Source organism: Nomascus leucogenys, chromosome 15, assembly GCF_006542625.1.
Source record: "Nomascus leucogenys isolate Asia chromosome 15, Asia_NLE_v1, whole genome shotgun sequence".
In the NCBI taxonomy this organism is placed as follows: Eukaryota; Metazoa; Chordata; class Mammalia; order Primates; family Hylobatidae; genus Nomascus; species Nomascus leucogenys.
Window position 1 is genome coordinate 107,397,624 of NC_044395.1, and position 27,843 is coordinate 107,425,466.

The window sequence follows — 27,843 nt, forward strand, 5'->3', positions numbered from 1 at the left end:
AAGCTCATCTCAAAACAGTTTCTTAAATCTTCCAGGTATTGCAGATCCTATGTTTATTCTATCAACTCTTTAGGGTAACTGCTTGACTGACATTACAATTATTAGGCCTCTCCATCTCCATTAATAATAATCCTTTTTTTTGTTGTTTTTTTTTTAGACAGAGTCTCACTCTGTTGCCTAGGCTGGAGTGCAGTGGCATGATCTTGGCTCACTGCAACCTCCAACTCCCAGTTGCAAGCAATTCTCCTGCCTCAGCCTCCCCAGTAGCTGGGACTACAGGCCCAAGCCACCAAGCCTGGCTAATTTTTGTATTTTTTTAGTAGAGACAAGGTTTCACCATGTTGGCCAGGCTGGTTTTGAATCACCTCAGGTGATCCACTTGCCTCAGTGTCCCCAAGTGCTGGGATTACAGACATGAGCCACCACGCCCAGCTCACTAATATTTTTCAATGGATAATATCACTTGCAAAATATAAAAAGGAATAGTATCTCATCAATATTGAAAACTGAGCTGAGCACAGTGGCTCACACTTATAATCTCAGCACTTTGGGAGGAGGCCTGCTTGAGCCCACAAGTTCCAGACCAGCCCAGGCAATATAGTGAGACTTATCTCACAAAAAAATTTAAAAATTAGCTAGGTGTAGTGGTGCGTGCCTGTAGTCCCAGTTACTTGGGAAGCTGAGGCGGGAGAATCACTTGAGCCCAGGAGGTCAGGGCTGCAGCGAACTGTGATCATGCCACTGCACTCCAGCCTGGACAACTGAGAGAGAGCCTGTCTAAAAAAAGCAATCAGACAAAAAAAAAAAAAAAAAAAAAAAAAAAAGATATGCCCTTTGAATTCAGCAATCCCAGTTCTAGAAATATAGCTTACAAATAATCTTGTATCTGATGTATACAAAGTCTGCAAAGGGGCATTCATAAGAACACTGTTTATATCAGCAAAATCTGAAAACATATGCCCATTAATTGAAGGCTATTAAATACAGTATAGCCATACAACAGAACACTATGTAGCTATTAAAGAAAGTAAGGCAGCTAACTGATCAAAACGTATTCATACAATAAGAAAGGAATTACACATGGCTTGTATATGAACAGAGTATCTCTGGATGGATAAAGAAATAATTGCTAACAGTAGTTGTAGAGGTGGAACAGTGGTTGAAATGTTTACATGTGAACACGTTACCTATTCTACAGAAATTTTTTTTTTTTTTTTTTTTTTTTTTTTGAGACGAAGTTATGCTCTTGTTGCCCAGGCTAGAGTGCAATGGCGCAATATTGGCTCACTGCAACCTCCGCCTCCCGGGTTCAAGCAATTCTACTGCCTCAGCCTCCCAAGCAGCTGGGATTATAGGCACCTGCCACCACACCCAGCTACTTTTTTGTATTTTTAGTAAAGACGGGGTTTCACCATGTTGGCCAAGCTGGTCTCGAACTCCTGACCTTAGGTGATCGACCTGAAGTGCTAGGATTACAGGCATGAGCCACTGTGCCCGGCCTACTGAAATTTTTTTAAAGAAAACTCGAGCTTTTGGAGCACAGCAACCTAGCCTGCAGACGCCATATCCCCTTGTCCACTTCCCCTTGCAACCCGTAAGTCCATTCCTACCACTTAAAAAAAGGAAAACTCGTGGAACTATAAAGCACAAAGTAAAGAAAAACCTCAACTCATACTCTTTTCCAAAACAGCATTTTGGTTTTGTATTTTTTTCCTGCTTTGCCTGAAACTTGTGTGTGGAAACTGTCATTGTCCAGGTGATCCAGCAGTATATCATAATTACATCACACCACTTTAAATGACCCCAGCAACTCAAACAACGTTCATGCAGCTGGGACCTCAAACCTCATGTATGGCCTTTTACAAAGTCTGAAGCTATTTTCAATCACTCAGCTGTATATCTATACATTTTCTTCAATCAACCTTTCCTGCCAAGGCAAAGTGCAACATTAGCTGGATTCCAGTAAAGGCAAGGGACAGGGTGAGATAATATGTCAAAACAAGTTCTATAAATACAGCTTTTGGCTTGTATCTCAAAAAGGAATCAAAAGAGCTTCAAGTTTAAACAGAAAAACCCTACAGTCCCTGCAGTATCTTACTTGAAGGCTCTAGAGAACAGAAGACACCAGGGATCTGGAATCTTATTTATCGCACTGTAATATCTTGTCTTATCCTCTCCCTCTCCTTTATCTCAGGGGGAGGTTTAGATGCAATTGCAAGCTTTATCATTCCAACTCTGCATCTCCCCTGCTCTTTTCTTATCTTACCTCTACCCTACCAAACACATCAATTTCCTTCCTCTCTGTGAGGCTGCTCCACCTCTTAGGCAGACAGGCCCAACACACACAACATACAACAGTCTTTCCTTAGCAGTAGCCACCTAACTTCTATCATCTCCAAAATCCTTGACCAAGCAGCCAAGAACCCTGCCTGTACCATCTGCCCCAACCTCACCATCAAACACACGGGCACTCATGCAGGATGCTTCCATATGGTCTTGTTTCAGGAGCTTTGCCTTGTTCTGTTGAAAAGCAGGAAACTTTATTTTCTTTCCGTTCTTAAATTCTTAATTCTATAAAACTAGAGAAACCAGAAACTACTTCTGTAGACACACTTCCTGAGACAGTTAGGTTATAGGCCAGAAAATGCAAATTTTGTACCTCTGCTTCAGCCAATCAGGGAATATGTTCAGCAAAGCTTGATTCACCCTAAAGGACGCACAGCCCTAGCACAAATTCTATTCTATTATCACTTTTTTTAAAAAGTTACTTTGGCTGGCCTGTAATCCCAGCACTTTGGGAGGCCGAGGCAGGTGGATCACTTGAGGTCAGGAGTTTGAGACCAGCCTGGCCAACAAGGTGAAACCCCATCTCTACTAAAAATACAAACAAATTGGCCCGGTGTGGTGGCAGGAACCTGTAATCCCAGCTACTTGGGAAGCTGAGGCAGGAGAATCACTTGAACCGGGAGGCAGAGGTTGCAGTGAGCTGAGATCACGCCACTGCACTCCGGCCTGTGCGACAAAGCGAGACTCCATCTCTAAATAAATAAATAAATAAATAAATAAGGTACTTCAATTATCATGCTTTCATCACTCTGCAATTGTGCTCCTAAAGGTGCTTCTCGCCGGGCGCGGTGGCTCACGCCTGTAATCCCTGCACTTGCACTTTGGGAGGCCAAGGCGGGCGGATCACGAGGTCAGGAGATCGAGACCATCCTGGCTAACACGGTGAAACCCCGTCTCTACTGAAAATACAAAAAAATTAGCCGGGTGTGGTGGCAGGCGCCTGTAGTCACCGCTACTCGGGAGGCTGAGGCAGGAGAATGGCATGAACCTGGGAGGCAGAGCTTGTAGTGAGCTGAGATCGCGCCACTGCACTCCACCCTGGGCAACAGAGCGAGACTCTGTCTCAAAAAAAAAAAAAAAAAAAAAAGGAGTGCTTCTCACATTTAAATACCCACTTAAATCATCTGTCACATCCTTCAAATCACTCCTAAAAAAATCTTAACTGTTCCACAAAATTTAACTTGTCAGTGCTTTGATTTCATTTTTACAAAAACAAGTTCTTAAAAAAAAAGCCAGGAGATCTATCAATCAAAAAAGCAACTACATTTTTAGAAAACATCTACTATATACCCAGAACTAAGGAGAGTACCAAAAAAAGGCCCAATCCCTGTCCTTTAGGAGTTAACGGTTTTGTTCAGAAAATAACGACTTGCACTAGAAACAAGAAACATGGGACAGCATCTATCTAAGGGAAAATGTTACCATAAATGTGAAAGACTTAAAAAATCTCAGGAGAGCTGATTCTTATTTCCCTGTCTAAATCAAATTTTTGTGCCATTTCATCACACTGTCCATGGTATAATACATTTTTTGCTACCCTCCACTGAATTACATGGCCTACTAATAATTCCCTCATCATCATTTCTTTTGAACAGACTTCTCTGTGTTTTCCTGTCACTCTCACACAGATTTTAAGTTTATGGACATGGCAAAACTTGCTGGTTCTCCCTTCCCATGCGCCCCTTGTAAGGGCATCTCTGGAAGATATGTGGTGCAGGAAACGAGGTAAAGAAGCGGGCCGGGCACTGTGGCTCATGTGTAACCCCAGCACTTTGGGAAGCCGAGGTGGGCAAATCACTTGAGCTCAGGAGTTCAAGACCAGCCTGGCCAACACGGCAAAACCCTACCTCTACCCAAAAAATACAAAAAAATTAACTGGGCATGGCGGCATGTGCCTGTAGTCCCAGCCACTCAGGAGGCTGAGGTGGGAGGATCGACCCTGGGAGCAGAGGTTGTGGTGAGCCAAGATCGCGCCACTGCCCTCCAGCCTGGGTGACAGTGAGAACCAATCTCTTCCCACGCCCCACCCCCACCCCCACCCCCAAAAAAAGGCTAAAATTAATTCTGCTTTCAATATCTTCAGTAAATAGTCTGGTACTAGTGGAGATAAACTAGTAATTTTAGAGATGTTTCACAAACTTGTTACTTGGCTTGCTGTTCTTTACCGTCAATAAATGAATTAGAGGGCCGGGCGTTGTGGTTCATGCCTGTAATCCCAGCACTTTGGGAGGCCAAGATGGGCGGATCACGAAGTTAGGAGACCGAGACCATCCTGGCTAATACAGTGAAACCCCGTCTCTACTAAAAATACAAAAAAATTAGCCGGGCGTAGTGGCGGGTGCCTGTAGTCCCAGCTACTCAGGAGACTGAGGCAGGAGAATGGCGTGAACCCAGGAGGCGGAGCTTGCAGTAAGCCGAGATCGCGCCACTGCACTCCAGCCTGGGCGACTGAGCAAGACTCCGTATAAAAAATAAATGAACTAGTACAGTTGATGGTGATCTGCAAAACCAATATCATATAGTTATTTTCATAAGGAAATTCTAAAATAAAAATGGGTTTAGACTGATTCATAATTTAATAATCTCAAATAATAAAGTGTGCTAATAAAATAGACAAATATTTACTACAAACCCACAATGTACCCTATACCTAGACTCTAGAGTCATACCACTGCTTTCTAATCCCAGTTTTGCTGCTTGCTAGCCAGGTAACTGGGGAAATTGTTTAACTTCTTCATAAATACCTCTGTTTCTTCATGCACAAAGTGGTTACAGAAACAGTATCTACCTTACAGGATATTTGTTAGAATTAAATTATTTATATATGTAAAGCATTTAGAATAGTGCCTGACACGGGCCGGGTGCGGTGGCTCACGCTTGTAATCCCAGCACTTCAGGAGGCCGAGGCGGGCGGATCACGAGGTCAGGAGATCGAGACCACGGTGAAACCCCGTCTCTACTAAAAATACCAAAAAATTAGCCGGGCGTGGTGGCGAGCGCCTGTAGTCCCAGCTACTCGGAGAGGCTGAGGCAGGAGAATGGCGTGAACCTGGGAGGCGGAGCTTGCCGTGAGCCGAGATCGCGCCACTGCACTCCAGCCTGGGCGACAGAGCGAGACTCCGTCTCAAAAAAAAAAAAAAAAAAGAATAGTGCCTGACACAAAGAAAGTGCTCAATAAACATTTCCTACTATTATTATTCTGGGCACTAAGCTTGGTGTCTATGGTGGAAAAGAATGAGTCCCAAAACATTTCAGTCTGTTACACGATGATTCCATCTCTTCAAAATAAAGTACTTGATCTTAAGATGTACTGTACAACGCTCAATTGTTATGTTACTCAAAGACAACAGGTTCGTCTGTTTACTGAGCTGGAAACATAGTATGTAGTTTCACTTTTTAAAATGCAACAGCTATGCTAATTTTTTTTTTTTTTTAGACAGGTTTCGCTCTTGTTGCCCAGGCTGGAGTGCAACGGCATGATCTCAGCTCATCGCAACCTCCATCTCCCGGATTCGAGAGATTCTCCTGCCTCAGCCTCCCGAGTAGCTGGGATTACTGCCACCAAGCCTGGCTAATTTTTTTTGTATTTTTAGTACAGACGGGGTTTCTCCATGTTGGTCAGGCTGGTCTTGAACTCCCAACCTCAGGTGATCCGCCTGCCTCGGCCTCCCAAAGTGCTAAGATTACAGGTGTGAGCCACCTTGCCCGGGTGAAATTTTTTTTATCATTAACACTGGAAGTAGGCCGGGCATGGTGCTCAAGCCTGTAACCCCAGCACTTTGGGAGGCCAAGGCAGGTGGATCTGAGATCAGGAGTTGGAGACCAGCCTGGCCAACATGGTGAAACCCCATCTCTACTAAAAATACAAAAATTAGCTGGGCATGGTGGTGGGCATCTGAAGTCCCAGCTACTACTCCGGAGGCTGAGTCAGGAGAACCCGGGAGGCAGAGGTTGCAGTGAGCTGAGATTGCGCCATTGCACTCCAGCCTGGGTGAGAGCAAGATTCAGTCTTAAAAAAAAACGAAACGAAACAAAACAAAACAAAACAACGCCAGGCACAGTGGCTCAGGCCTGTAATCCCAGCACTTCAGGGGGCCAAGGTGGGTGGATCACCTGAGGTCAGGAGTTCAAGACCAGCGTGGCCAACGTGGTGAAACCCCATCTCTACTAAAATACAAAAATTAGCCAGGTGTGGTGGCGGGCGCCTGTAGTCACAGCTACTTGGAGGCTGAGGCAGGAGAAATGCTTGAACCCGGGAGGAGGCGGCTGCAGTGAGCCGAGTTCGTGCCACTGCACTCCAGCCTGGGTGACAGAGCGAGACTCCGTCTCCAAAAAAAAGCAAACTTGAAGTAATAAAATAGGCTTCATTTACTTAAAAAAAATTGGGTACCTGAGATTATTCCAAAGTATTTCCTAGCAGGAGGGGGAAATGAATAGGTAAGAATTCTGGCAGCAATAGGCTGACAGATCTTGCACCTCCAACTGGGCCTGTTAGAGGCCAGTATATCTTCATTATGGATTACCAAACCACTTGTTCTGAGAGCACTTATTCATGTATAAACATTTATTCATTCCTTTCATCAAACCAAAAAAAATTTTTTTTTTTCGTGAAGCTTTCAAAATGGACACACTGGAAAAACATAAACTAATAAAATGAGACCAGGGAAGTTATAAATTTTAAAAAAGGCCAAGAACAAAAAGAAAGCTAGAATATAGGTGTGCTAATCAGAGTGTCACTTACTGAGGCTGAGCTGTAAAATCAAAGAGCTGCCACTGATTTTAATCTCCAACGACAGGCTCTACATACGGTGCACAATGATTCATAGTATAAATGGGAAAACATTAGGACAGTAAAATGAGATACGCACTAAGAATAGCCAAGAAAGAGAAGATGAAGCAGAATTTTAGAACGTCAGTAAATATACAGAATCCAGAAGAGGCTAAGCACCAGGTCCTAGACCCTAAACAAATAAGCATCCAAAACGTACAATGGACAAGGTGCAGAAGAGATCCCTAAGTGATTCAGAGCCAGAAGACATCAGTGTATATAGTCACACAGAACTCTGCATCCATACTACACAGCCACAGAAGAAGCTGCCTCAATCAAGGTGTTTCTCCAGCATTTAATAACATCCTTTCCTCTCCTCATTGACTACAGTTACAAATAGTATGTGCAGAGAACTGTCTCATCCCCACTCAGCTGACAAGTTCTATTCCCAACACTGCATGCTTATGACTCATGAGGGGATGGGGGAGGGGAGTGAAAGGAAACTGTAAAACAAAGCAACAAACTTGAATTTAGACTTAAACTGACCAGGAGTAAGGAATTCATCTCTGTTTAATTAGAATATCTCATAACAAACCAAGAAAGTATCCTCTTAAGATACAGTAACAAACCCAGTATCTTCTGAAAATAACCCGAAATTTGTCTACATGTCATGTCTTCTGCTATTCCTTAAATAGACACGACACCAAAAGGCATTACAAGACCTCTGTAAGGCCAAACTTTACAAAGCACTCGAACAGCGCAAACAGCATAGGTTGCTGTGGGGCCCAAAGCAACAGGGCATTCCCCACAGTTCCTTTCCTGGCAGAGAGGGAAGTCACCACGCTTAACCCCTACCGCACTCTTCCAAGATGTGCACTAAATCATTTCTTAAAGGGGTGGAGGTGCCTCCATCTTTTTATACTCAAATTTTATGTCAAAAAATTTGTGTGCCAGGAAAGGAATTCAATATTACCCCAAGAGCTGATCTTTGTGACCTGTAACAAAACAAAGAGGAAAAAAAAACACTACTACTTCAACAAGGTATGTTTCTAACGGAACCCAAAGACCACTTCTGACATCACATTTCCCTGTTTGGTACCCTCTCGCCAAGATTTTGTTAAATACAAATCTCGTCTCCTCACCCCATCCCTAACATCCTGAAGCATTCTCTACAATTTACAACTGACAAACCTAAACACAGCAAAACAACAAAGACAGACAAGTCACCTCTTTCACTTGAAAACCTCAGTCCTCCACAGAAACGCACACAGACAGACAGATGGACGCACGTAAGAACACAAGCTGTGTGCCCTGGCTGAATCCTGAGCAGGTCTGAGCTGGTGCGGGTGCCAAAGGGTGGCCACACGGCCTGGCTAGTGGGCTGCTCCTGCTGTTGCTGTACAAATATAGAAAGCTAAAAAGTGGAACAGCAGCTTCAGCAGAACAGATTCTGCTCCGTGCTCAGAGAGGGAGGAGCAGGGAACTGAACAGCTTTACCCATACATGGTTGCTGAAAGGGGGCCATTAGTGAAAGCCCAATTATCTCACACACATGCATTCTGTTCACATGCTCCAGACAAAAAACAGAAACACACAGGCTGGTACTTGAAGTAAGGTTTGAGATATTCTATTTCAGTCAAGGAACTTCCAAATAATTTCAGTCACTGACACCAAGAATCCCTCAGCCAGGGGAAATGGAAAAGACATTTGAAAACCTTTACTAGGTCAGATTCTTACCAGATCAGCAGTAGTGGTGAGGCTCAATTTATCATTTAAATCCTAAAATTTAACATGCAAAAAAAGGTTATTCTCCATTCGAGTGAACGATGTTAACTTTCACTAGCTCCTTGCTGCTTTCACAATGAAGGTCTCATTCCAACTGTGTATGTTTTCAGCTCTTTTTTATTTTCTGGTTGATACAAGTTAAAATAAACTCTAATATAATTTTTAAAATCTATGTCTCAGGATGATGGCTTATATAACCAGAAGCCAAATATTTGTGTTCCAAAAATTATTTTACTTAGAACAATTCATTTAGATTCACTTCAATGTGAAGTATGTGAAAAGCTTAATTGCTGACCAGAGTGAACTTTCCAACAATAAGAAATGCATGGCTGATTGGCTCAAATGATTCTATTCTTCAGCCCTTACTGAAGTAGTTAGTGCATACCACCTATGTAATTTTATTCCACCCTTATAGAGATGGGGTTTCACCATGCTGCCCAGGCGGGTCTCAAACTCCTAGGTACAAGTGATCCACCCACTTCGGCTTGCCAAAGTGCTGGGATTACTGGCGTGAGCCGCCAAGCCCAGCCTGGTTATGTATTGATTCAGTATCATAGGGGCTACAGCACAAATCAAAACCATACTGTCAGTGACCTCCAATCTAGTTCCTAGATGAGATTAACAAGAGATAATAATAAAGGCAGACAGTACATGACTACTGCACTAAAGCGTGGGGGTACAAACTATAAATGCTATACACATTAAGAGAAGAGAGGCTGGCCTTGATAGCTCACATGTGTAATCTCAGCACTTTGGGAGGCCGAGGTGGGTGGACTACTTGAGCCCAGGAGTTTGAGACCAGCCTGGGCAATGTGGCGAGAACCCGTCTCTATCCACAAACAAACAAACAAAGGAAGAAAGAAAAGAGAGAAGAGAGACTGAGAACAGACAGACAGACCTAGACTTTCTTGCTTATCCCACCTACCAGAATGCTCATTAAGGGCACCTGCACGCCAGGAGTGGTGGCTCACGTCTGTAATCCCAGCACTTTCGGAGGCCAAGGTGGGCAGATCACCTGAGGTCCAGAGTTCGAGACCAGCCTGACCAACAGGGAGAAACCCCGTCTCTACTAAAAATACCATATTAGCCAGGTGTGGTGGTGCATGCCTGTAATCCCAGCTACTGGGGTGGCTGAGGCAGGAGAATCGCTTGAATCTGGGAAGCGGAGGTTGCAGTGAGCCAAGATTGTGCCATCGCACTCCAGCTTGGGTAACAAGAGCAAAACTCCGTCTCAAGGAAGAAAAAAAAAAAAGGCACCTGCGGTATCTTAAACGTGAAGAATATAGGATTTGAAGAAGATGATTTCTAAGATCCCTCCATTTCTGAAATTCTGAGTCTGTGGTTTCGACCTAAAATGTTTCATAGTATGAGATTAATACCACACTGCTTATGCAAGCAAAATTATAGTTTTTGCCTACTTTAGAGAAAATATATTCTAAAGTAAGATAAAAATAAATTCAGACCATAACTCAGCATCCACTGTAACATTTCTCATATAACACTTTCAGGAAAACGTTCTTCCATCTGAGACATTTCTGCCTAGCCTGTTGAATAAATTTTAAACCACTATTAAGAAAAAAAAACAAAAACCCTGTCACAGGGAAATAAAATGGTGGAACTAGAAATGTTTATGCTGATATAACTATGAGATCCTTGATTATAAAACACTACTAAGTTAACCAGTCATCAAAAGGAGTTCCAGGCCGGGCAGTGGTGGCTCATGCCTGCGACCAAGACGGATCACCTGAGGTTAGGAGTTCGAGACCAGCCTGGCCAACAAGGTGAAACCCTGTCTCTATTAAAAATACAAAAATTAGCTGGGCGTGGTGGCACGTGCCTGTAGTCCCAGCTACTCAGGGGGCTGAGGTGGGAAGATTCCTTGAGCCCAGGAGATCAAGACTGCAGTTAGCCGTGATCGTGCCACCGCACTCCAGCTTGGGTGACAAAGTGAGACCCTGCCTCAAAAAATAAAAAAAATTAAGTAAAAGCCTCTTAAGTAAAAGCCTCTTAACTGGGCCAGATGCAGTGTTTCACCCCTGTAATACCAGCACTTTGAGAGGTCAAGGGAGAGGATCACTTGAGACCAGGAGTTCAAGTACACCCTGGGCAACATAGACCCTGTCTCTACAAAACTTAAAAAAAAAAATCAAGCCTCTTCATTGTATATACTGGCTTATTCATTGCATATACTGGCTTCATTGTATATACTGTACTTAATTTTTTAAGAATCTGAGCAGTCCTATTATAGCAACTTTGACTTCCCAAGGAGTAGTTTACTGTGAATTAATATGCTTTTATCGTGTTTAAGATCACAGCTTTAATTACCTGTATGTACTCTACTAAAAATACTTGTGTGAAGGCAATTAAGTAAAAATACAGAACACAAAGCAGGCCAGGTGTGGTGGCTCATGCCTGTAACCTCAGCACTTTGGGAGGCCAAGGCGGGTGGATCACCTGAGGTGAGGAGTTCAAGACCAGCCTGGCCAACATGGTGAAACCCCATCTCCACTAAAAATACAAAAATTAGCTCGGCGTAGTGGTGCGTGCCTGTAATCCCAGCTACTCCGGAGGCTGAGACAGGAGAATTGGTTGAACCCGAGAGGCGGAGGTTGCAGTGAGCCAGGATCGCACCATTGCACTCTGGCCTGGGTGACAAGAGTGAAACTCTGTCCCCCATCCCCCCACACCTCCCCCCAAAAATCACACAACAATACACCACAGTTGTGTACATGAAGAGGAATTGCTCCAAGTATAACCTCAAAATCAGTGCCACTGCACTCCAGCCTGGGCGACAGAGCGAGACTCCGTCTCAAAAAAAAAAAAAAAAAAAAAAAAAAAAAATCAAAATGACTATAAACACGTAAAGTATGGCCTTTGATATGTCAGCTCTCCTCCCTTATTTCCTCAAGAGAAATACGGGATTGGACTAGATCAGGGGTCCATATCTATGGCCCACTGACATTTCATGAATTCAAAAAACTTCCTTATACTATACGTAAAACTCTACCTCTGTATGCATTTATAAGGAAGTGGATTCACAACTTTTACCAGATTTTCAGTTTAAGGACTCAAGACAACAATATACAGCTATCCCATCTCACATTTTTTTAAAAAGTTAAAGTTTGGCCAGGCACAGTGGCTCACACCTGTAATACAAGCACTTTGGGAGGCTGAGGTGGGAGGACTGTTCATTGAGGCCAGGAGTTTGAGGCTGCAGCGAGCTACGATTGTGCCACTGCACTCCAGCCTGGAAAACAGCAAGATCCTGTCTCTTAAAAAAATAAAAATAAAAATTGGGAGGTCGAGACAGAGGTATCACTTGAGGCCAAGAGTTTGAGACCAGTCTGAGCAATACAGTGAGACCCCCACCTCCACAAAAAAACAAAAGCCACAAAAATTAGCCAGGCATGATGGCGCCTGCCTGTGGTCCCAGCTACTCAGAAGGCTGAGGCAGGAGGATCATTTTGATTCCAGGAGCTCAAGGCTGCAGTGAGCTATGATCACGCCACTGCACTCCAGCCAGACCAACACAGTGAGACCCTGCCTCAAAAAAAAAAAAGGTAAAGCTTCCAGCTTTTACTTTTGTATCTGTCTCCCAGGCTAGAGTCCAGTGGCAGGATCACAGCTCACTGCAGCCTCAACCTCCTGGGCTGGAGTGATCCTCTCATTTCAGCCTCCCAAGTATCTGGAACTGAGTACAGATGTGTGCCACCTCACCCACTTTAACTTTTTTTTTTTTTTTTTTGAGACAGAGTCTTGCTCTGTAGCTCAGGCTGGAGTGCAGTGGCACAATCTCAGCTCACTGCAACCTCTGCCTCTCAGGTTCAAGTAATTATCCCACCTCAGCCTCCTGGGTAGCTGGGACTATAGCTCCTGGCTCCAGTTTCTACTTCTAATCCTACCTTGGAGCAAAGAAAGTAGGAGACAAGGCCGGGGGCAGTGGCTCCCAGCACTTTGGGAGGCTGAGGCAGGTGGATCACTGGAGGTCAGAAGTTCGAGACCAGCCCGGGTAACATGGCGAAACCCCATCTCTACTAAAAATGGCATGCTGGCTCACGCTGGTAATCCGAGCACGTTGGGAGGCCGAGGCGAGCAGATCACATGAGGCCAGGAGTTCGAGAGCAGCCTGGCCAACATGGCAAACCCTGTCTCTACTAAAAATACAAAAATTAGCTGGCGTGGTAGCACACGCCTGTAGTCCCAGCCACTCGGGAGGCTGAGGCAGGAGAATCACTTAAACCCAGGAAGCGGAGGTTGCAGTGAGCCGAGATCCTGACACTGCACTCCAGCCTGGGCAACACAGCGAGACTCCGACTCAGAAAAAAAAAAAAAATTAGCTGGGCGTGGTGGCAGGCACCTTTAATCCCAGCTACTGGGGAGGCTGAGGCAGGGCAGGCACCTGTAATCCCAGCTACTGGGGAGGCTGAGGCAGGGCAGGCACCTGTAATCCCAGCTACTGGGGAGGCTGAGGCAGGAGAACTGCTTAAACCTGGGAGGCGGAGCTTGCAGTGAGCCAAGATCACGCCACTGCTCTCCAGCCTGAGCAACAGGATAAGACTCTGTCTCAAAAAAAAAAAAAAAAAAAAAAAAAAAGAAAGACAAATACTTGGGCAGGGGACACGACACCAGAGTATGACAGACTGGGATGAAGGGGACTGATAACAGGTAGGCAAACAAAGAAGCCACCCATCCTGTCAGCAGAAGTACTATATGAGAACAGCTATTGCTTTATGCCTCAGTTTGTAAAGAGTATATAGAAGAAAAAATTAGCCTTCATCTAAGATAATTTTAAAGTGTCTGTTACCGAACCATTTAAGCCTAAAATTTTTAGGTTCTCATGGCAACCTAAATCATCGCACTGCGCATATTGTATATAAAGTGCATATTTAGAGGCTTAACTAGTAAACTCAAAATGTGACATATGTGCAATGTGGGCGACAACATTATTCTGGGAACCTTAACTTTAAAATCTTCCACATTTTATTCTGCAGCCCCAAAGATGATATAATAGAGTCAACTATGCAGAAGATGCAAGTTCAAGGAAGAAGAGGTACAAAGAACATAAATAGAAGCAAAGACATGAAAGACAAGAAGAAAATTCAGGCTATCAGAAAAAAATTCTGAACATGGCTCTCTCCCACTGTGAATCAACCTGTAAAGGAAGGCTTAAAAAACAAGATTGCTACTGAGGACATATATCAAGATAGCGTTTGGGACATGCTTTAATGTGGGCCCAGTCAAAAGAGGACATAGTCACAGATCAGACAGTTTGGTAAATGTGGCACTGACTCCATGGCAGTCTAGAGAGGATGATGTTTCTCTCTCTTTGGTAGCAGCTCATAGAATATAGCTGTTTAGAATTAAGAAGCGGTGGGCCGGGCGCGGTGGCTCACGCTTGTAATCCCAGCACTTTGGGAGGCCGAGGTGGGCGGATCACGAGGTCAGGAGATCGAGACCACGGCGAAACCCCGTCTCTACTAAAAATACAAAAAATTAGCCGGGCGTGGTGGCGGGTGCCTGTAGTCCCAGCTACTCGGAGAGGCTGAGGCAGGAGAATGGCGTGAACCCGGGAGGCGGAGTTTGCAGTGAGCCGAGACTGCACCACTGCACTCCAGCCTGGGTGACAGAGCGAGACTCCGTCTCAAAAAAAAAGAATTAAGAAGCGGTATCAGAGATAAAAGGATGGCTGTGAGACATGAAAACTGGGAGAGAGGACCAGACTTCAAGAAGAGGAAGAAGGCTGGGTACAGTGGCTCATGCCTGTAATCCCAGTAATTTGGGAGGCCGAGGCAGGAAGATTGCTTGAGACCAGGAGTTTAAGACCAGCCTGGGCAATACAGGGGGACCCTGTCTCTACAAAAATGGAAAAAATTAGCCAGGCATGGTGGCATGTGCCTGTAGTGCCAGCTACTTGAGAGGTTGAGGCGGGAGGATTGCTTGAGCCCATGAGGTCACGGCTACAGTGAGCCACAATCATGCCATTGCACTCCAAGCCTGGGCGACAAAGGAAGACCAAGTCTCAAAACAAAAAGCCCGGCATGGTAGCTCACGCCTGTAATCCCAACACTTTGGGAGGCTGAGGTGGATGGATTCCCCGAGGTCAGGAGTTTGAGACCAGCCTGGCCAACTTGGTGAAACCCCATCTCTACTAAAAATACAAAAACCCTGCGGCACAAGAATCACTTGAACCCAGGAGGTGGAGGTTGCAGTGAGCTGAGATTGCGCCACTGCACTCCAGCTTAGGCGACACAGCAAGACTCTGTCTCAAAAAAATGAAATAAAATAAACAAACAGGCCAGTCACGGTGGCTCACGCCTGTAATCCCAGCACTTTGGGAGGCCAAGATGGGCAGATCACATGGTTAGGAGATAGAGACCACCCTGGCTAACATGGTGAAACCCCATCTCTACGAAAAATACAAAGCATTAGCCAGGCATGGTGGCACTCGCCTGTAGTCCCAGCTACTCTGGGCGCTGAGGTAGGAGAATTGCCTGAATGGGAGGCAGAGGTCGCAGTGAGCCAAGATCACATCACTACACTCTAGCCTGGGCAACAGAGCGAGACTCCATCTCAAACAAAACAAAACAGCAAGACCCAAAATATTATTTTTGAACCCCAAGCTCACTTTTGTATAGATATACCTACTCTAGAAACAATGACAAAAGCATTTGCAAAATGCACCACAAAAACACAAAACAACTTGCCTACCTGGCTTCTGATTTTGCCTTAGAAGTATTTTTGAGGCCTGTTTTGATATTCTTTAGCTCAAAATCATCTCCTCTTGTTAAGCACATTGTAAAGTACTTTAAACTCAATATAGCATTTATCATCATCTCTTCCCTCCCACCTGTTAAAGGACTAGCTTGTTCCAAATATGGCATTATCTTTTCAAAGTTCTAGGGTTCAGGCATGACATAATTCCTTTAAAGAATTATTTTTCTTGTCATGACTGACAAGCATGACTTAAATGGAGATAAACAGGCTACTGAAAAACATTTGGGAATTTTTCTGATTACAACTGCTATTTTTTTTTTTTTTTTGAGATAGAGTCTCGCTCTGTCGCCCAGGCTGGAGTGCAGTGGTGCAATCTCGACTCACTGCAACCTTTGCCTCCCAGGTTCAAGCGATTCTCCTGCCTCAGCTGCCTGAGTAGCTGGGACTACAGGTACCCACCACCAGTCCTGACTAATTTTTGTATTTTTAGTAGAGACAGGGTTTCACCATGTTGGCCAGGCTGGTGTCAAACTCCTGACTTCAGGTGATCCACGTCGGCCTCCCAAAGTGCTGGGATTACAGGCGTGAGCCACCGTGCCCGGTGTACAATTGCTCTTTTATGATGAGAGAAAAACAGTGTATAGCTTCAAAATGGGGAATCTACATAAAACTACCTTCCCTTTGAATTCCAGTAGAGGGGCTTTGCCAATTAAACAGGTCACCTCCACCTGAGGAAAGCGGCAGACGCTGCCTGCCCAGGATGCTGTAGAAGGGATTCCTTCGATGGATAGAAAGTTTCTCTGCATAACTTTTGTAAAGGTCCTCTGCTAACCTCAGAAACCAATTTCACTATGAAAAGTAGAGGAAAGGTGAATCCAATGTGTGGGTAGAGACAACAGAACAGTGCTGGGAAAATTCCTGCTTCTATCTCTATGTGAATTTAAGTAAGGCATTCCATGTCCCTCATTTTCAAAATGACAGGATTAAAGAAGAAAAAAATCTCTGAAGTTTCTAACATTTTGAGCCTATAGCTTACTTTTTCTCCCTCCTATGCCTGGCTGGGCCACCCACCACCTTCCCACTGCTGCACCTTACCATAATTAGGCAGCTTTTTAAAGCTTCTAATTAACGGAACACAGAAATTAAAACCTTAAAACTTTCTTTTCTATTTCTGGCTCATTGCAAATGTGCAACAGCAGTTTATTAGGGAGTTGTTAATGCCACACAGTTCTTGCTATACTGGCTTTTCTCTGAACCCCAGTGACAGTTACACAGTGACAAGTTGTAAGCAAAGAGGTTGTTACCATGGGAACCCACTAGGATTCCTGGGGGTGGATCCAGAAGGCTTTTTTTTTTTTCGGTCACAGTGTTTTTTTTTTTATGTTCTGGATCTGGCAATTCAGAAAGCTGATCTTATTCTTTCAGCAAGCTACCTTCAAGAAATAGTACCATACAGTATACATTTCTGAAGAAATATTAGACCAAGCGCGGTGGCCAGCACGGTGGCTCAAGCCTGTAATACCAGCATTTTGGGAAGCTGAGGCAGGTGGATCACTTGAGGTCAGGAGTTCAAGACTAGCCTGGTCAACATGGTGAAACCCCATTTCTACTAAAAATACAAAAATTGGCCGGGTACAGTGGCTCATGCCTATAATCCCAGCACTTTGGGAGGCCAAGGCGGGCAGACTGCCTGAGCTCAGGAGTTCACGACCAGCCTGGGCAACATGGTGAAACCTCCTCTCTACTAAAATACAAAAAATTAGCCAGGCATGGCGGTGTATGCCTGTAGTCCTAGCTACTTGGGAGGCTGAGACAGGAGAACTGCTTAAACCCTGGGAGGCGGAAGTGGCAGTGAGCCGAGATCGCACCACTGCACTCCAGCCTGGGCTACACAGCGAGACTCCATCTCAAAAAATAAACAAACAAACAAATAAATAAATAAATAAATTAGCTAAGCCTGGTGGCGGGCACTTGTAATCCCAGCTACTTGGGAGGCTAAGGCAGAAGCATCACTTGAACCTAAGAGGCAGGGGTTACAGTGAGCTGAGATTGCTCAAGTACACTCCAGCCTGGGCAACAGAGCGAGACTCTATCACAAAAAAAAAAAAAAAAAAAATTAAAATTATTTTAGTGACACTCTCTTGCAAAATAGTTAAATATATTCAATTCTTAGTTTTTCCCCTCCCTCTTCATAAAAGCAGTTACATCAATATAAACTCAACTGAAGTTTCTATGACCTATGTATGCTGCTATTTCTTTCCAGACCACAATACAAGTTATATTTAGCATTTTTTCTTTTCTTTTTTTTTTTTTGGAGATAGAGTTTCTTCACTCTTGTTGCCTAGGCTGAAGTGCAGTGACACGATCTCTGCTCACTGCAACCTCCGCCTCCTTAGTTCAAGCTACTCTCCTGCCTCAGCCTCCCGAGTAGCTGAGATTACAGGCGCCTGCCACCATGCCTGGCTAATATTTTGTATTTCTAGTAGAGATAGGGTTTCACCATGTTGGCCAGGCTGGTCTCCAACTCCTGACCTCAGGTGATCCACCCGCCTTGGCCTCCCAAAGTGCTGGGATTACAGGCCTGAGCCACGGCGCCTGGCCATATTTACTACTTTTTCTATCAAGATTTCAATGTTTTCCAAAGTTCAAGAAATCTCAGCTTCTCTACACAATTATGTTAGAAATATATCAGACATGGCCGTCGCTCTCCAACGCCAGAGCCGCCTCTCGCTCGCCGAGCTCCAGCCGAAGGAGAAGGGGGTAAGTAAGGAGGTCTCTGTACCATGGCTCGTACAAAGCAGACTGCCCGCAAATCGACCGGTGGTAAAGCACCCAGGAAGCAACTGGCTACAAAAGCCGCTCGCAAGAGTGCGCCCTCTACTGGAGGGGTGAAGAAACCTCATCGTTACAGGCCTGGTACAGTGGCGCTCCGTGAAATTAGACGTTATCAAAAGTCCACTGAACTTCTGATTCGCAAACTTCCCTTCCAGCGTCTGGTGCGAGAAATTGCTCAGGACTTTAAAACAGATCTGCGCTTCCAGAGCGCAGCTATCGGTGCTTTGCAGGAGGCAAGTGAAGCCTATTTGGTTGGCCTTTTTGAAGACACCAACCTGTGTGCTATCCATGCCAAACGTGTAACAATTATGCCAAAAGACATCCAGCTAGCATGCTGCATACGTGGAGAATGTGCTTAAGAATCCACTTTGGGCCGGGCGCAGTGGCTCACGCTTGTAATCCCAGCACTTTGGGAGGCCGAGGTGGGCGGATCACGAGGTCAGGAGATCGAGACCACGGTGAAACCCCGTCTCTACTAAAAATACAAAAAATTAGCCAGGCGTGGTGGCGGGCGCCTGTAGTCCCAGCTACTCGGAGAGGCTGAGGCAGGAGAATGGCGTGAACCCGGGAGGCGGAGCTTGCAGTGAGCCGAGATTGCGCCACTGCACTCCAGCCTGGGCGATAGAGTGAGACTCCGTCTCAAAAAAAAAAAAAAAAAAAAAAAAAGAATCCACTATGATGGGAAACATTTCATTCTCAAAAAAAAAAAAAAAAAAAAAAAAATTCTCTTCTTCCTGTCATTGGTAGTTCTGAACGTTAGATATTTTTTTCCATGGGGTCAAAAGGTACCTAAGTATATGATTGAGAGTGGAAAAATAGGGGACAGAAATCAGGTATTGGCAGTTTTTCCATTTTCATTTGTGTGTGAATTTTTAATATAAATGCGGAGACGTAAAGCATTAATGCAAGTTAAAATGTTTCAGTGAACAAGTTTCAGCAGTTCAACTTTATAATAATTATAAATAAACCTGTTAAATTTTTCTGGACAATGCCAGCATTTGGATTTTTTTAAAACAAGTAAATTTCTTATTGACGGCAACTAAATGGTGTTTGTAGCATTTTTATCATACAGTAGATTCCATCCATTCACTATACTTTTCTAACTGAGTTGTCCTACATGCAAGTACATGTTTTTAATGTTGTCTGTCTTCTGTGCTGTTCCTGTAAGTTTGTTATTAAAATACATTAAACTATTAAAAAAAAAAAGAAAGAAATATATCAGACACAAAATTATAAAAATAAATCTGGCCGGGTGCGATGGCTCATGCCTGTAATCCCAGCACTTTGGGAGGCCAAGGCGGGCAGATCACAAGGTAAGGAGACCAAGACCATCCTGGCTAACATGGTGAAACCCCGTCTCTACTAAAAAAATACAAAAAATTAGCCGGGCGTGGTGGTGGGCGCCTGTAGTCCCAGCTACTCAGGAGGCTGAGGCAGGAGAATGGTGTGAACCCAGGAGGCGGAGCTTGCAGTGAGCCGAGATCGCGCCACTGCACTCCAGCCTGGGCGACAGAGCAAGACTCCATCTCAAAAATAAATAAAATAAAATAAAATAAAAAATAAAATATTAAAATAAAATAAGCCAAGAGAAGTATAAGTTCAATCTCCAAGTATGCCTCCAAAACTGCGGTGTGTAGATAAATGTGATGTTAAATTACATTTAGGGAGATGAACTGCCACTCGGTTCCCTGGAGACCCATTCTGTTAGAAGGTATCTTAAGAAAACAGATCATTTACAAGTCTGATCTGTGGATCTGATTTTTTCAGAAGTGGAACAGTCAGAATTAGAAAAAAAAAAAAATTTTTTTTCCCCTAAGTTGGAAGCTTTCTGGAAAAGGGTTAAGTCTTTCCATAGATCTAGCTTAGCCCCAGAGCAAACTTATACCAGACAAATGAACATTAACAAAAACAGCACTTGATTTCACAGTTATAATCTAGAACTTCAGCTACCCTAGGCCTGATCCATAATAGTTTGAGCCAGAAAGTACCCGGCACAAATTTCAAGAGTATCCCTCACACTAATAACTACTGAAACCTAAATATAAATTCCATTTAAATAAAATGTGTTGAAAACCAAACTCAGAACCAATTCATACAACAAATTCACAAACCAAAAGGAAAAAAAAAATGGTTCTATGGAGATAAGATATACCATTAACTACCGTAGGCAATAGTTATTAAGATACTCCACAAAAGTATTATGTCTTGGGCTGGGCAAGATGGCTCACGCCTGTAATCCCAGCACTTTGGGAGGCCGAGGCAGGCAGATCACTTGAGTTCGGGAGTTCGAGACCAGCCTGACCAACATGGAGAAACTCCGTCTCTACTAAAAATAGAAAATTAGCTGGACATGGTGGGGCATGCCTGTAATCCCAGCTACTCAGGAGGCTGAGGCAGGAGAATCGCTTGAACCCAGGGAGGTGGAGGTTGCAGTGAGCCAAGGTTGCACCATTGCACTCCAGCCTGGGCACCATTGCACTCCAGCTTGGGCAACAAGAGCGAAACCCCATCTCAAAAAAAAAAAAAATAATAATAATAATCATCTCTTGTTTTGCTATATTTACTCACCTAAGCTTTCCTGTAGCAGGCCCCCAAGTTTTTTTTTGTTTTTTTCTTGAGATAGAGTCTTGCTCTGTCACCCAGGCTGGAGTGCAGTGGTGCGATCTCAGCTCACCGCAACCTCCACCTCCTGGTCAAGTGAGTCTCCTGCCTCAGCCTCCCGAGTAGCTGGGATTACAGGTGTGTGCCACCACGCCCGGCTAATTTTTTCTATTTTTAGTAGAGACAGGGTTTCACTGTGTTAGCCAGGATGGTCTCTATCTCCTGACCTTGTGATCTGCCCACCTGAGCCTCCCAAGGTGCTGGGATTATAGGCATGAGCCACTGCACCCACCCCAAGAGTTTGTTTTTAAATAGTTTCTGGCCAGCATGGTGGCTTAAGCCTGTAATCCCAGCACTTTGGGAGGCTGAGGCAGGTGAATCGCTTGAGGCCAAGAGTTTGAGACCAGCCTGGCCAACATGGCAAAACCTCATCTCTACTAAAAATAGAAAAATTAGCTGGGCATGGTGTCAAGGGCCTGTAGTAGCTACTCTGGAGACTGAGGCACGAGAATTACTTGAACCCGGGAGGCGGAGGTTGTAGTGAGCCAACACTGCACCACTGTACTCCATCCTGGGTGACAGGGTGAGATTGTCATAAATAAATAGACAGATAGATAGATAGACAGACAGACAGATGGTTTCCCAATGCTATCTATAACCCAAATTAGCTCAGTAAAGAGGTTTGCAAAGCTTTTTTAAAAATTGCACTTGCAGGCCGGGCATGGTGGTTCAGGCCTGTAATCTCAGCACTTTGGGAGGCCAAGGTGAGCAGATTAGCTGAGGTCAGGTCAGGAGGTGGAGGTCAGCCTAGCCAACATGGTGAAAACCCATCACTACTAAAAAAAATACAAAGATTACCTGGGCGTGGTGGTGCACACCTGTAATCCCAGCTACTCAGGAGGCTGAGGCAGAGTTACTTGAACCTGGGAGGCGGGGGCTGCAGAGCTGAGAACACGCCACTGCACTCCAGCCTGGGTGACAGAGTGAGACTCCATTTCAAAAAATAATAATAATAAATAAAAATTGCACTTGTAAATGTATGCAGAGACTATTAAACAGAAACAGCATGCAATAAAAACAATGAATATATAATAAACATAATGTCTTTCCATAATTATTTCCCATCAACTTGAAAGGGGAAGTAGGAAGGACAAGCCCACAGAATAGTTTTGGCATGTAAGTTTAATATCAGACAGCCTAGAAACAAAAAGGACAAAACAGGACATGACAGGAGGCAAACTCTTGGATGCTTTATTCATTTTTACTAGTGGTTTACTATTTCCTTGATTTTATTTGGAAAAGCATGTCTTGGCCCAGAAAGGCAAGAGTGCAGACTGCCAGCAGTATCAGATTCTCCTTTTCTTATTCTTTGGAGCTACTGAAAACTGAGCCAAAATCAGAGTTGTCTAGGAGCCTTCCGACTGTTCAGGCAATATGAAATACGAGGTTTCAAGATCAGAGCTCCACGAGGTTTTCACCGTACAAATTTTTTTTTTTTTTTTTTTTTTTTAGACAGAGTCTCACTCTGTCGCCCAGGCTAGAGTGCAGTGGCACCATCTTGGCTCACTGCAGCCTCCACCTCCTGGATTCAAGCAATTCTCCTGCCTCAGCCTCCTGAGTAGCTGGGACTATAGGCACACACCACCACACTCAGCTAATTTCTGTTATTTTTAGTAGAGACGGGGTTTCACCACATTGGCCAGGATGGTCTCGATCTCCTGACCTCGTGATCCAGCCGACTCAGCCTCCCAATGTGTTGGGATTACAGGCGTGGGCCACCACGCCAGGCCTACAGTACAAACCTTAACCATAATGTCTTTTTTTTTTTCCTTTTTGATACGGAGTCTCGCTCTGTCTCCCAGGCTGGAGTGCAGTGGCGCAATCTCGGCTCACTGCAAGCTCCGCCTCCCGGGTTCACGCCATTCTCCTGCCTCAGCCTCTCCGAGTAGCTGGGACTACAGGCATCCGCCACCGCGCCCGGCTAATTTTTTGTATTTTTAGTAGAGACAGGGTTTCACTGTGGTCTCGATCTCCTGACCTCGTGATCTGCCTGCCTCGGCCTCCCAAAGTGCTGGGATTACAAGCATGAGCCACCGCGCCCAGCCCTATAATGTCTTTTGATGGAAAGCTGCTTACATTTTTTTCCAGATAACTCCCTGGAGCTTTTAAAGTACTCCATCTTCAGAAGACAATGACTTAAATTCACAGAATTTCAATGTTAAGTCTTTTTCCTATTACTAATCCTTAATACTGAACAGTTCCAAAACATAAAATTAAAGTGCCATTTGGCTAGACATGGAGTAGTCAACAAATAATTACCAGGTATCTACTTTATGCAAGGCCCCAGTACTTAGGTAACACTACAGACCGTAAAATTTCCTCTATGCATAGCATTGGGTTTAGTATGATACACACAACACATAAAGGCATAATCATTTTGTTTTCTTTTTTTTCTTTCTTTTTTTTTTTTTTAAAGAAACGGGGTTTCACTTTTTTACCCAGGCTGGCTGGAGTACACTGGCACAATCATAGCTTTCTGTAACCTCTAACTCCTGGGCTCAAGGAGTTGAGTCCTGCCTCAGCCTCCCAAATAGCTAGGACTACAGGTGTGCACCACCATGCCTGGCTAAATAATTTTATTTGTAGAGACAGAGTCCCTGTATTTGCCCAGGCTGGTCTCAAACTCCTGGCCTCAAGCAATCCTCTTGCCTCAGCCTCTTAAAGTGCTGGTAATGCAGGCATGAGTTACCACGCCTGGCCCATAATATTGTTTAGATATATTTGCAATCATCATTTGACCTCTGATATCAAATAATATCTTCTAGCTTTTTCTATCCTACATTATCTATGTATGGAAGACATTATATACCAGGTTGTATATAAATCTCCATTCCACTCAGGTGTGGTGGCTCACGCCTGTAATTCAGCACTTTGGGAGGCCGAGGCGGGCGGATCACGAGGTCAGGAGATCAAGACCATCCTGGCCAAAAAATACAAAAAATTAGCCGGGCATGGTGGCGGGCACCTGTAGTCCCAGCTACTCGGGAGGCTGAGGCAGGAGAATGGCGTGAACCCAGGAGGCAGAGCTTGCAGTGAGCGGAGATCGCGCCACTGCACTCCAGCCTGGGAAAAAGAGTGAGACTCCGTCTCAAAAAAAAAAAAAAAAAAAAAAAAAAAATCTCCATTTCAAAACTAGCTTGTCTCTTTTTAATTCCTCCTCAATAGTATTACAGGGAATTTTTACATTGCTCTGGAATAAAGTCTTTCAACCTAACAAACCAAAAGATCACAGGAAAAAAACAAAATCACGTTAGAAGCACTAAACTGTCTTTCTCAGCGCTTCCCCCTCTCCCTCATTAACATTTCTCAAAGAGAAAAACACCACTGTGATGCTCCTCTCACAGATCATTCATGAAGTTACGGAGCTGGGACCAGACAGACTCCATCAACTGGGCACACAGCCACTCACCATTACCCTTTGTTTAAAGCCTCAACAGCCATTCAGCCCACATCATTGTGTTCCACTCAAGCCCATCAACATTTTTTTAAGAGGAAACAATCAGGAAACTAAAACAAACGCCACTTAACTAGAAACGAAGAAAAGACTGAATCCATATGCCTCACAAACAAAAATTCTCTAAAACTGACGGCTCACTTTAAGTTTCCTATCTGAAATAGCAGTATTATTTTTAACAGGCTCATATTCCTAAAAAAATTATAAACAAATAAACATAAAAAACTTGTTTAAAAAAATAACCTCATAATCTTGATGTGGCAAAGCATTCTAAACACCAAATGCAAATGCATATACTGAAGGAGTCAAGACCTCCAGTGACCTTTTGCCTGGGGCTAAGGAGTATGGGAAAAAGCACTCTTCCAAACAGCTGGGTGTGGTGGCTCAAGCCTGCAATCCCAGCACTTTGGGAGGCCGACGCCGACAGATCACCTAAGGTCGGGAGTTTGAGACCAGTCATGGCTAACATGGTGAAACCCCGTTTCTACTAAAAATACAAAAAATCAGCCGGGCATGGTGCCACACACCTGTAATCTCAGCTACTCTTCCAAAGAGCCATGATCCCTGACAGGACGATTCTAAATTTCAAATTTTACAGGTGCTGTGCAGAGCTCTGTACTAAGTCTAACTCGAAGTTATTTTGGCTGAAAATAACAGAAAGCTTACACAAAAACTAGAGTTAACTGAAAGGGTACTAGACCATCCCAAGAACTCCAAACAGGCCCACACCTGGAAAGTCTTTAGGCATCCAGATTTCTGTTCTGCATGTGGATGGCTGCCCTCTCTCCAGAGCTGCATTTCTCATCTATGCTTCTTTCTAGATGAAATCTACTTACTTCTCCCTCCCTATGGAACGACCTTCACTGCTTCCACATGTACGAGCCTGAACTTGGCTGCATACCAGCATCTGATTTTATGTCCTGAGTGTTCTGAATGTAGGTGACTAATTGTATCTTAAAGACTTGAATCTCAGTTCCAATCTCAAATTCCTAGGACAAAGTGATTTGCCCAGCTTGGGCCAGGTGTCCACCTCTGGTGCAATACGATATTACAAGACGGGCTAAATCACAAGGTATAATTAGAGTAGGGACTATACGCCTGAACCACTCCCCTAAAGTATATGCAATACACTAAGCAGTAAGGCAGTTTCCATCCTCAAAAAGCTTAAAATCCTGCTGAAATAATAAAATATATCAATAAAATACTAAATCAGGTACAGGAATGAATGGACAGGAAAAGCCTCATGAAAAAGGTTAGCTGTGCACTAAATGACAAACAGATACTGAATCATGAGCAGGGAGGGGCTGAAGAGCATTCCTAAACACAAAATGTGATGTCTGCTCCTCTTGCTCTAGCCATCTAGGAAATATAGACCTAAGGGATAAATAATCTTTTACCACATAAACAGCTTCCAGTAAAAGATCCTTGTTGAAAGCCTGCTATAAGGCTTAAATGACTTTGAACACAAAGCAGTGCTGCTTCATCATGCAGTAATCACCCACTAGCTGACAAATGTCAAACAGTTATGCATTTTCAAGCTGTCATCACCACCCTGACTTCCTTTCACTCCCCGGCCCCCACAAGACTCTTGCTCAGAGAGCACTCAAAATCAGGCAAGCAGGCTGGGCGCGGTGGCTCATGCCTGTAATCCCAACGCTTTGGGAGGCCAAGGTGGGTGGATCACGAGGTCAGGAGTTCAAGACCAGCCTGGCCAAGATGGTGAAACCCCGTCTCTACTAAAAACACGAAAATTACCCGGGCATGGTGGTGGGCGCCTGTAATCACAGCTACTTGGGAGACTGAGGCAGGGAGAATGGCTTGAAACCAGGAGGCGGAGGCTGCAGTGAGCCGAGATCGCACCACTAGACTCCAGCCTGGGCGACAGAGAGAGACTCCGTCTCAAAAAACAACAACAACAACAACAACAACAACAACAACAAAACAATAAACAGGCAAGCAGCCAGTAAATGGCACAGGTGTTTCTCACTGAAAATATCCCACCCAATCTAGCATGGTAAGTTAGCAGCAGCAACACCCAGACAGAATTCATCCAGGAAAGAAACACTAGCTGAGCTATGTGACTGTAGTGTGAGGGAAAGCGGCTGGAGCTTAAAAGTAGAATGTTTCCCATACACAAAAGCTAGAAGTACAAAGAAACTGGAAAAAGCCTACAGTAAATTATCTGTACAAAACAGAAACAAAAACTTAACAGATGTCCAAATAATACTGGGTTAAAAAAGATAGTCTACTCACAGTAGACTATTAGTCACCCCACATTATCACCAATATCATACATATTCACACGGTCTGCAAGAGCTTACCTCAAACAGGAAACAAAAAGGTAAAAGAACAAGGAGAAAGTGGTGACAGTTTCTAACTTAATGATTATTTTGCTGAAGAGTAGCAATGTTACTATGAAAATGGAAACTACTTGGCCAGGCGTGGAGGCTCACACTTGTAATCCCAGCACTTTGGGAGGCCAAGGCGGGTGCATCTCCTGAAGTCAGGAGTTCGAGACCAGCCTGGCCAACATGGTGAAACCCCGTCTCTACTTAAAACACAAAATTAGCTGGGCATGGTGGCGCATGCCTATAATCTCAGCAACTTGGGAGGCTGAGGCAGAAGAATCGCTTGAACCCATGAGGCAGAGGTTGCAGTGAGCCAAGATCTCGCCACTGTACTCCAGCCTGGTGACAGGGCGAGACTGTCTCAAAAAAAAAAAAAAAAAGAAAGAAAGAAAGAAGAAAGAAAGAAAGAAAATGGAAACTACTGACCTTTCAAAATTAAAAGTATAACACTACAAAATTAAACAGTCCAGGAATCAAAAAACTTCATTTTGCATAATCTCCAAACTAAAGACATTCCCCCAAAAACACAGTTTTAATGGAGTTATAACTTAGAAAGTAAAATTATTCAACTCCATTTTGTCAAAGCTGAATGTAGCTATAAAAAGAACTGGAGGTCATAAAGTTAGTGGAGAGTTCTTTCTAAAGCCGTATCGGGCTGGACGCGGTGGCTCACGTCTGTAATTTCAGCACTTCGGGAGGCCGAGGCAGGTGGAATCACCTGAGTTCAGGAGTTTGAGACCAGCCTAGCCAACATGGTGAAACCCCATCTCTACTAAAAATACAAAAATTAGCCAGGCATGGTGGCAGGTGCCTATAATCCCAGCTACTCAAGAGGTTGAGGCAGAAGAATCGCTTCAACCCAGGAGGGGAAGGCTGCAGTGAGCTGAGATCGCACCATTGCACACCAGCCTGGGCAACAAGAGTGAAACTCT

At 44.2% G+C, this 27,843-nt stretch overlaps 2 protein-coding genes across 4 annotated transcripts in view; one reads left to right on the forward strand and one right to left on the reverse strand.

The window, feature by feature from the left end:
- The window catches only part of CELF1 (CUGBP Elav-like family member 1), an 89,625-nt gene that overhangs the window by 50,824 nt on the left and 10,958 nt on the right, over positions 1–27,843 (reverse strand). Inside the window, exon 1 of one of the 3 annotated variants that reach the window (XM_030829373.1) lies at positions 8,342–9,349. The exons of the other annotated variants lie outside the window; for them this stretch is intronic. The gene's annotated coding sequence lies outside the window, so the exon portion shown is untranslated. Of the gene's footprint in view, positions 1–8,341; positions 9,350–27,843 lie in introns of those variants that run through there. 3 annotated transcript variants of the gene reach the window in all.
- Positions 18,305–18,807, forward strand: LOC100583243 (histone H3.3-like). The gene has a single exon (XM_012504075.2). It carries the CDS (start codon positions 18,397–18,399, stop codon positions 18,805–18,807), a length of 411 nt encoding a protein of 136 aa, XP_012359529.2. The 5' UTR covers positions 18,305–18,396.

What these genes read in the sequence shown, in the direction of transcription:
- LOC100583243 (XM_012504075.2), top strand. Translation starts at nt 18,397, where the DNA reads ATGGCTCGTACAAAGCAGACTGCCCGCAAATCGACCGGTGGTAAAGCA.